Consider the following 9,868-nt stretch of genomic DNA (forward strand, 5'->3'; position numbering starts at 1 on the left):
ATCGTTTGTATCAACGGTGCAATCTCTCAAGAAACAGCTTCAATTTGTGGGTTGAAGAAAGAGTATCAACTGTGCGATCTCCCACGAATCGTTTGTATCAACGGTGCAATCTCCCACGAAAAAGCTCCAAGAACCCATATTTAGTGAAATTACCTCTGCAGTAATGAATCTACCAGCTGAAATTCGCAAAGCAGGAAATTGCTTCACTCTGGTTTTTATGTAAGCAGGTGACTACCTAATTAAGATAAAAAAAAGGTGGCTACCTAATTAGTTTGTACCATGTGTTTTCATGTCGTTTCAAGTTTCCGAATAACACAAGATATAGTTACAGGTTACTCCTTTCCAAAATCGTTAATGCTTTCTTCTAACCAAACCCGATTTTCTGTTTTAGTAGGAAGCTTCTTTGTTGGATATAACTGATCAAGCTTGTTCACTTTTCACACCTTCTGAGGTATATGTTTATACAATATGCAGGTCAATCATCATTACACCATTATAAGATTGAAATTGTTTATCTACTTTCATTAACATTGGAACGATTGTTTTTTCTTTCGTTTTAGGTTCTTTTAATGGAGTGGGCAGATGATATAGAGGTATACTTATTGAGGACTTATGGAAACTCGATAAATATTAGCCCAAACAGATTCACCTCGAATTGAAATTAATATTAGCTTAGAGAGAGAGAAAGTTTGGAATTCTCAATTTTCAGATTTTGTGAGAGATGAATGGAGGGCTTAGGGTTAACTACACTTTGACTGGTGCCTACATAGTTAGACGGTGCTAACAGAGAAAGGAGCAGTTGGGCCTGGTGCTAATAGAGTTGGATGCTAACAACATTTTAGTCTGGTGCCTTTAGAAGCAACCTTAACTGGATCCTCTTATGTCATCATTAAAAAACGGAAAAAACGACCAATTTTCATTAACAAACAGATAAATCTGTTACAAACTTAACACGTATAAATAACTAAGGAAGTCACGTCCGCTACGATTCGTACACGTAATCAGCAAACAAAGCTCAATCAGAATCAAAATTAAGAGTTTCTCTCTCTAAAATACTACCGGCCCAGATCTCATCTTCCTAACCTAAATCGGGTTCTTCCCAAACAATCCAATTCCAGATTTCTGAAACCTCGAGCTCACATTAATGGTTTCCCTCTGACTTTACAAAAGTCTCTTCCGGTTCCTTTCTGAGCTTTTTCTCCAACAATCTCCTCCACACTTCACGTGAGCTCCCCTGAAAATACGTAATACTATGTTGTAATTAATGCACTCTCTCTCTCTCTTTCTTGAAAAATTGAAAACCCTAGCATTTAACATCAAGATCGCCCTGTAAATAAGGAGTAAGAGAATCTTCTCTTCTCATTACCCAACTTCAGAACGAAGCATCACTACCGTGAGAATTCCAAATCTCATCTTTTTGGATTTGAATAGATCTAGATCTTTCGTTTTCCACTTAAATTTGCATTTTTACGTTAAAGCTTTTCTTTTTAATCTTTACTGATTTACGAATTTCATCACGATTCACGAAAATCACGTGGTTATATTCTATTTCCGCCATTGAAGTTTCGTCGATTTCTTCTTCTTGCTTCGAAACTACAGAAATGGAGGAAAACCTAGAACTACTAGGTATTGGAGACCTAATTACGATCTGGAGCTTAAAGAGTCTCTTTTTTAAGTAGAGTTTGTTTGAATTGTGATCGATTTCGTTTATTTGAAGTGAATGGCTTAGATTAAATTGAAGGATTATTATTTTTGCAGATTAGGAATAGTTTTAGTTCTAATTTGTGAAGATCTGAAATTAAGATGGAAGATTCTAGTGATAAAATTGAGTTAGAATGTTTGGTTAATGGAATCACAGAGGAATTAGATCAGAGAAATGAGTTACAATCTTCAAATCCTGCTCTTAGAAGGAGTTTTAGTACTAATCAACAGTTTCATTCAATGAATGCATTAGAAATCTTGCAAGAAACAATTCGAATTCTTCGGTATAATTCTTCTGGTTTTATGATTATTGCAGCTTTGCTTATTTGCCCTGTTTCTGCTATTGTTCTATCTAATATCTTAGTAGATCAATCGGTAACGAAGAGATTAACTATTAGGGTTCTTTTGATTGCAAAATCTAGTGGACTTCCATTAATTCCTTTTGTTAAATCATCTTGTCAACGTTTATCCGAAATGACACTTTCTGCAATTTTCTGCTTCCCTATCTATATCACATTCTCATTATTATCGAAAGCGGCAATCGTTTATTGTGTGGATTGCACTTATCTTAGGAGAAAATTTGACTTGTTTAAGTTCTTTTCAATCATCTTCAAGATATGGAGACGTCTTGCTTTTACGTATATGTGGGTATGTATGGTAGTTGGCGGTTGCTTAGCGTTGTTTCTTGTTCTTCTTGTTGCGGTTTGCAACATTTTCTCTCTTTTCGGTTGTCCATCAGACTTGATCGTTTATCCTGCAATGATGGTTGGGTTTGTTTTCTCGATTATATTTGCTAATGCAATTATTATCTGCAATCTTGCCATTGTTATATCTGTTTTAGAGGTTGCATCCGGACCACAAGCTTTGCTTCGCTCTGGTGTTTTGATTCAAGGTCAGACTCAAGTGGGTCTTTTGATATTTCTTGGATCGACAATCGGGATGGCATTCGTGGAGGGATTATTTGAACATAGAGTAAAGACTTTGAGTTATGGAGATGGGTCTTCTAGGATATGGGAAGGTCCATTACTGGTTATTATGTATTCATTTGTGGTGCTTGTCGATTCTATGATGAGTGCAGTTTTCTACTTCACTTGTAGATCATCTAGTATGGAAGTCTCAGAAGAAGATGGTCACACCCTTGTAGAACTCGCAGCGATTTCACCAGGATCATTGGATACTCATTGACGAATATTACGAAATCTTTATTATTAGGCAGATAATGTATTATCTTTGATGCAATCATTTAGTGTTGCTTCATAGTTCTTCTACAAGCTCAAGAGGGTCGGAAGAAATCATAGAAAAGCTTCTCGTTCGCGAACATTTTGAATTATTTGCATCGAGCAGACAAAATTTTGGACAGCATATTGCATATCAGGTTCTTGTATACAAAATATATATTTCCTCTTACATATGAAGTTAAACATAGTTATAGAAAAGTTCCGAATCCTTTTCTCTTTGCCTCCATGTACAAGAACTTCACCACAGGCATATTTCAATGTCTATGAGAATAATGAATCGAAGTTAACATTCATGTGGTGGTTTCTTCTCTGGTATATTTCCATTCCATTTGATTAACTTATATTTATTGTATGTTATGATGTAGTTATGTTATTTCTTGTCATGCCGGTTAGATGGTGACTATCTTTGACATCTTAGGTTATTCTATCCACTGTTTGAAGTTCACTATATATGCCCATTTGGAAGCTTGTAGTATGAGAATATATACGCGATGTATATTACACCTTTTAGGATGGGAAATACCTTTTGGGTGTCCGATATTCTTTTTATATAGTCTTAATTCGGTAATACTTGCTCAAACTCTGCCACCCTTCTTCAATAGTAAATTGAAATTACAGTATTGGTTTTTGGGTCATTTAGACGGACGAGTCAAGTCTGAGGTTCTTCATGGCGATATTACAGCTCTCACTGCTCCCTGTCCGGAATTCATCGACAGCAGGTTTGTTGTTTTAACCTGATCTTTCTTGGTAAATACCATCGATCTTATTTACAGTATTGTGAGATTGATCTTCATTCAACCTAGAAAATACAACTTAACTTTTATGCCAATCTTTCTAATAGCAAAGGGTTTACGTGTCAGAAAAAAAAGTTTCTGTTCTTCTCCTTACTACTTAACCTGCAAGTTCGACTAGAAGGGAGAGTAGAACAACTATACTGAGTATGAAGTCTTAGCACTCTAATTAACCTGAAATGGTCTTAAAACACTATTACGTGTTTCAGTTCGTATTGATTTTGTGGAATTGTGCAGGTTATAGCATGGACATCAGTACAAAAGGATCTCCCTCAAGAATTTCTTCGAGTTTCTTCTCAAGGAACTCAATAACAGGTACATCTACCTTTACTGTGCAATAGAAACCTTGGATATTTTGACAATCTTCTAAATCAAGTTAGTATGAAGCACCGACTATAGCATATGAGACATCTCTATTTCCTTTCTCTTCCTTTCTCTTTTAACGATGTTTTCTTCATGTATGTTTTCGTGGCACATATCCATGTCTGCCACGTTATTATGGTATCAAGAAACAAGTAAAGAAAATTTATCTATGAATTTTTAGGGTTTTGAAATCAAGGTGGAAAGTGAAGGGAATGTATAAAAGGAACTGATTTTAGGTTCTTCCCCAGTCCCCACATTTTGTGAAGTGGTGGGACATGAAGATACACAATGTAATAGTTTGACATGTATTTGTTCATCTGTTTTTTGTGTTCTTTCACATCAGTTTATCTTTTGCCTTTAAAGCCTTTTTTATAAGCTTTTTTTACTTTAGCTTATAATGAACATGAAATGATAGAAATAAATAGAAAGTTCGGCTATTATTAGGTGGTAGAGGTCGGGTTATTGATGTGAGATGGATCTTGAAAAAAGGTAATGGATTAATTTTCACCAGTTTTACACTGAAGTCAGGGGAAAAAGTACGAATATTTGTTGATCACGCAATAAAAGAAAAAACATCCATGAGCAAAGGGAGGTGGGTCTAAGGAGTGTAGATATTTTTTTTACTTTAAAAAAAAAACACAATGTGGGTTGAAATCTGTCCCACTTTTTGTAACCATGTATATGAATTATATAGTTCAACAAAGAATAATGTATATGAATTATATAATCTGGTACATCATTGTAATATCTTGCCAGAGTGTCTATAGACCCGGTTATAAGACCGGGTTATAGACTCGGTTATAAGATCGGGTTATAGGTCAAGCTTAGGGGTTGGGTTGGATGGTTATTACTTATTAGTGCTATCACAGCCAAATTAACTAATCTCTTGAGGTTTGGGAATGTAATATCCCACAGTACTTGGGAAAGCCTCTAATCGGGGCTATACTTACTATTGAAGTCGAACTCTTCTGAATGAATTCGTATTTGTTAGGACAAACTTCGTATCTGTATAGCTTGGGTCTGGTTGGCCAAAAAAGGAGATCACACAAGTAACTTTGGAGAATTGAGTCGTTAAAACCACAAGCTTTATAATATTTCGGAATTCTGAAGGGTTGGAATATAGAGGAGCAGAATTATGGTTCCCCCAAAATTCAACCCTTTAAATCCCTAAAAATATATTTCATTCACCAACCTTGAGGATTCTTTACCAAACATTTTGAATTTGGTAACCAAAATTTTATTAGTTAATTCCTCCAACCCAATCCAACCTAAGGTTATAAGAAGATGATTGGCAAGTGGTAGGTGCCATGTCAGAAAGAAACACCTCCCCAACCAGCATCAGTTTTACAAGTAAAGGGACTCCACACCCACTGCATGATTGTCCCTCTCTCTCTCTCTCTCTCTCTCTCTCTCTCTCTCTCCTCCTTTGCATGAGAGATTGGGAGTAAGTTAGGTTAAGTCAATCCATCTAAAACCAAACCACCAACATTAACTAAATGAATAGAACAAATCCCCTTATTAAAGAAATGAATAAGCTTGACATATACATGTATATATATATATATATATATATATATATATATATATATATATATATGCATCATACTAGCATTTTCCCACCTTCACACAACGTGCAACAAACTTCATTTTTTCCCCATCAAATTTCAATGGATAGAACAATCAAGATCTTCAAGAAATCGACCCAAACTTTCCTCCAAGACTCTCTATATTGTGCAATTGGATTCCTCCTTTTACCTGTCTCAATCTCTCTTCTTCTTTCCCAAACCATTGAACCGTCTTCGGTTCCTCTATTAGGAACCATAAAATATAGACTTCATGCTCTTTTCGATGCAGCTGGATTCCCTCCGTTTTCGAAGTTCTTCTTTCTCCTTAATCTCAAACTATCTCAAACAATTACTTCCTCTATCTTCACTCTTCCTTTCACTCTTTCATTCTTTTTAGTTGCCAAAGCAACCATAATTCAAGCTATCTTATACAAGAAATCTCTACCTCGACCTTCATTTTCGCACTACAATCGTCTCTTCCTCACATACTTCTGCAATTCAATTCTTATCTTCTCGACTCACGCTATAGGTCTATGTATTCTCTTTGTTCTTTTCAACACTTTCGATGCCTTCGGATATAATTCCGAAGACACCCATTTTTTCTTATCGGCCGGAGGAGCCGTTATTTACTCAATCATCCTTGCAAAAACTCTTATTACCTGCAATTTGGCATTGGTTGTTGCTGGGACAGAGAACATTAATGGGTTTCTAGCAATTTTAAAAGCATATGTTTTGATTAGTACTAGAGACTCAACTGCGGTTGCTCTCTCCTTATCTTTACCTGTCAATTTGAGTTTGGGTTTTCTTGAAGCTTTGTTCCAGTATCACGTCGTTAGAAGTTACCGCCTTTCTGATAAATTTAGCTACTTCAAAGGTTTTGAGGTTCTTTTGATTGCTTATCTTTACTCACTTTTCATTGTTTATGAAACTATAATGATTTGTATATTCTACAAGAACTCTAAATCAAGCTTACAGATTGAAGAACAAGACGAAAGCGGGTATAATCGTTGTAGGATTGAGTTCATGGAGGAAGAAGCATTTTTGACAAACTCAAGAACTTCAGAAGAGTATCCTTAACAAGCTTTTAACAGACTATGGGAGCTTATCTGTGTTTAAACAAACAGTTCTGTTTGTAAAGCACCTCAATCACATATTCATACAGAAAATGTGTAATTTTTTCGATTTCTGACCTGTAATCGATCAACTTTGGAGGTCATGGGAAAACTGCAGCTTAGATCTTCTCAAAGAGAAGATAAAAAAATGCAATGGTACCCCAAATTTATTCATAATTCAAGTGTTGTACTTTCTTTGTTGAATTATAGTTAGTACTAATTAACGAATGACAATAAAATTCAGGGAGAGACGAGCATGTCTCATTCGACCTCTGAGACCCACCTGAGGGTCGAAATGTGAATCGTAATGTCAGACGTTGTTTCTGTTATAGTCTCAAAATTTGTCCAATTTAGAATTTTGTCTTAAATTTGTGTAGTTAGAATTTTGGGATCCTCAAACAACAATCTGGAATCAGTTTCACAGTTCTAGCTTACGAACATTGGGTTGGTCAAGTGGTTAAGAACTTCAATATTTTCTCTGGAAACTACATTGGGGGGGACACATACCCTATTAGATTTACCACAAGATCAATAACTCCTGAATTTTCACTTTCACTGAGAATCGAATCCGGAGTCTCCAGATTGCGGAGCGAGTGTCCAACCAGTTTACCTATAGTAATGAACGATATTCAATATGTGTTGAGTTTTCTTCATAAGGATCAAAGCTCATTTCCCCGACCCTCTTATCTGATTTTGCTCTTCTTTAGTTGAAGGGCAAAATATAATCTACGAGAACTTATATTACACATGAATTATATACAGATTTCGAATGTTTAGGTGAAAGGCCAACCATGGCGTAAATGTTCACATCTAAATGCTCCATAAAGAGCATCTCCAACGCAACATTCAAAGAGAAAAAGTTAAAATTTTAGGTGTTAAGTTAAAATTTGGAGACACTATTAGAAAAGTTTATCCAGTGAAATACTCAGAAAAACTCTAAAATTTATATTGTGAATATAAAATTAATGGTGTGTTTGCATAAATGAATCACAAATCCGCGTATTCACAAGTCCAAATGATTTTCTTGAGTGCCTAATAAAAATCCAAAATAGAGAAACCATTTCCTAAAAGGCCGTAGCTTTGGGGCATAAAGAATAACTTCCGGGGAATAAATTCTTTAGGAAATCCATGTTTTTCTGTACATTCTCGGAGAAATATTATTTTTTAACCCAAAAATTATTGATCAAACATTGCCCCCTAATCTTCATCTTCTCTATCACCATCACCACCACAACTTCCCACTACCACCATTTTGAATACCATTGCCTCCTCTTCTCTCTCAGTTCTTCTCCTCCCTCACTTACTATTACCCTCCATCTCACTATCTCTCTCTATTGCTCTCTTATCTACATCTCTCAATCTCTCACTGTTTATCTTTCAATCTTTCATTGTTTCTTGATCAATCTCTCATTTTTTTCTCTTTCTCCGACACACGAACACTGTTCCGGCGAAGGGAAGTGTTCCCTTCGCTAGAACCAGACCTCGAAGAGGGTTTTTGGCCAAACCCTTGGGGTATTTCGTGGTCACGAAACATTTTGTGGCCCTGACCGTTTCGTGGCTACAAAATGTTTCGTGGCTGCAAAACGTTTCGTGGCCACGAACTCTGTGATCTCCACAGAGAGATCTATACATACAACAAGAGAGAGAGGACGAGATAGAGGTTGCGAGAAAGAGAGATAAAGACTGCGAGAGAAAAAAAGAAATGTCGACAATGAGAGAGATGAGAGTGATCTACAATGAAAGAGAGAGGGATCTAGAGTGAAAACGACAAAGAGACAGTCAGTGAGAGTGAAAGAGATGGTGAGAGAGAGAGAGAGAGAGAGAGAGAGAGAGAGAAACATGATTCTTTTGTCGTCTTCAATGTTTTCACTTGATGATAAACGGATCAATGATGCCATAGACAAAAGTTTGCGAAATCATCAACGTCCACTTCAAAGGGAGCAGTTATTGACGATCTCTCTCCGTACTTCAACACTTCGCGACTTTATCAAGGATGATCAATCTATTACAACAATGGAAGTCGGAGGGATGTAAGTTAGTATTTTCAATATATTAGTATAATAAAATTTTATATTGTCGACCTTTAGGGTCTTTTCATTCTCGATCTTAATGATGTCTTTTGTCGACCTTTAGGGTCTTTTCTTTGAGTCTGTCTCTTGTCAATTTCTTTCCCTTCATGAGACACTTTACATTCGAAAGTTCTGTGAACTTTACTTATGTAACTCTCATGAAGTTCCCGGAAGAATAAGAATTGTCTATCATGTAATTTTGTGATCCTTACCACTTATGAATGATATTATGGTTTTACTCAAAAAAAAAAAAGTTTTCACACATGACAGCTGTGGTGATGAAAAGAGGAAGAAGATTAGAGACTTTATTTTTATGAAGTTCACCTGCAGAATATTGTCGACCAACAATTTTCTGCCTACGGCTTTTTAGTAAGGAGAAGAGTTAGGGGTAGAAAGAGAGCTGAAGTGGAGCAGTAAAATAGAAGATAGAAAGAAAAACGATTCTGAGTTAATATTATCATTTACAAAATAGTACAAGATAATTTGGGAAAAGATAAAAAATTCTTTGGTCTCTCTTCGTGCTGAAAACCTTAATGGAATTATTTTTCTTTTTTTTTAATCAAAGTTCATATACAGGCGAAAATGGCTATTGAGAATTACATAATAAGATGATAAAAACTGAAATACACCTTAATAGAATTAACCCTTTCCATCATGCATTTTTAAATGCATTGGGACTATTGCCACAATAACCCCTCAGTCTCTGTGCTTTTTAGTGTGGCAATTTGAAACCTACCTTAGGCTCCTCTGTTTAGATTCCACAAGGTGGTGTGAACTGTGAAGTGTCACAAAATTGAGCAATGAAACATGGTGACCGTCTAACTCAAAATCAATTAGTAATGAGTGAGATCACCATTTTTCGTGTGAAACTATTATTACACGCCTCTTTACTTGTAGTTTATCGAACCTAAGACGTGTTTTTTTTTTTTTCTTTCGAGTGACGCAAAATACGCCTAACTTAAGCCTATCACATGTGGACCAAATTCTGATACTTTCGTGATCATCAAATTCAAAACTAATACACATTAT

General features: G+C 35.8%; 2 protein-coding genes across 12 annotated transcripts; both read left to right on the plus strand.

Moving 5' to 3' along the window:
* Positions 1 to 886: 886 nt before the first annotated feature.
* LOC147543131 (uncharacterized) lies at positions 887 to 4,430 on the plus strand. 11 transcript variants are annotated; one of them, XM_086632241.1, is made up of 5 exons: positions 887 to 3,251; positions 3,580 to 3,658; positions 3,800 to 3,877; positions 3,968 to 4,045; positions 4,275 to 4,430. In XM_086632241.1, the coding sequence occupies exon 1, from the start codon at positions 1,804 to 1,806 to the stop codon at positions 2,884 to 2,886; it is 1,083 nt and encodes a 360-aa protein (XP_086488367.1). In that variant the 5' UTR covers positions 887 to 1,803; the 3' UTR covers positions 2,887 to 3,251; positions 3,580 to 3,658; positions 3,800 to 3,877; positions 3,968 to 4,045; positions 4,275 to 4,430. The 11 variants fall into 11 exon arrangements, with proteins under 11 accessions (XP_086488367.1, XP_086488365.1, XP_086488360.1 ...); XM_086632239.1 differs by having other exon boundaries at positions 3,968 to 4,430; XM_086632234.1 differs by having other exon boundaries at positions 887 to 3,658; positions 3,968 to 4,430.
* On the plus strand, positions 3,607 to 6,735 carry LOC147543132 (uncharacterized). The gene is made up of 3 exons (XM_086635376.1): positions 3,607 to 3,658; positions 3,968 to 4,045; positions 6,056 to 6,735. Exons 1-3 carry the CDS (start codon positions 3,607 to 3,609, stop codon positions 6,733 to 6,735), a joined length of 810 nt encoding a protein of 269 aa, XP_086491502.1.
* Positions 6,736 to 9,868: the final 3,133 nt, after the last annotated feature.

Source organism: Eschscholzia californica, unplaced genomic scaffold (assembly GCF_041429995.1).
Source record: "Eschscholzia californica isolate CP2 unplaced genomic scaffold, dmEscCali1.0.p SCAF_4, whole genome shotgun sequence".
Classification (NCBI taxonomy): domain Eukaryota; kingdom Viridiplantae; phylum Streptophyta; class Magnoliopsida; order Ranunculales; family Papaveraceae; genus Eschscholzia; species Eschscholzia californica.

Excerpts from the sequence above, each read along its gene's own strand:
- LOC147543131 (XM_086632230.1), top strand. The coding sequence starts at position 1,804 with ATGGAAGATTCTAGTGATAAAATTGAGTTAGAATGTTTGGTTAATGGA.
- LOC147543132 (XM_086635376.1), top strand. The coding sequence starts at position 3,607 with ATGGCGATATTACAGCTCTCACTGCTCCCTGTCCGGAATTCATCGACA. Across the intron at positions 3,659-3,967 it reads CCGGAATTCATCGACAGCAG|GTTATAGCATGGACATCAGT; the intron begins GTTTGTTGTTTT and ends GGAATTGTGCAG. Across the intron at positions 4,046-6,055 it reads CTCAAGGAACTCAATAACAG|TTGCCAAAGCAACCATAATT; the intron begins GTACATCTACCT and ends CATTCTTTTTAG.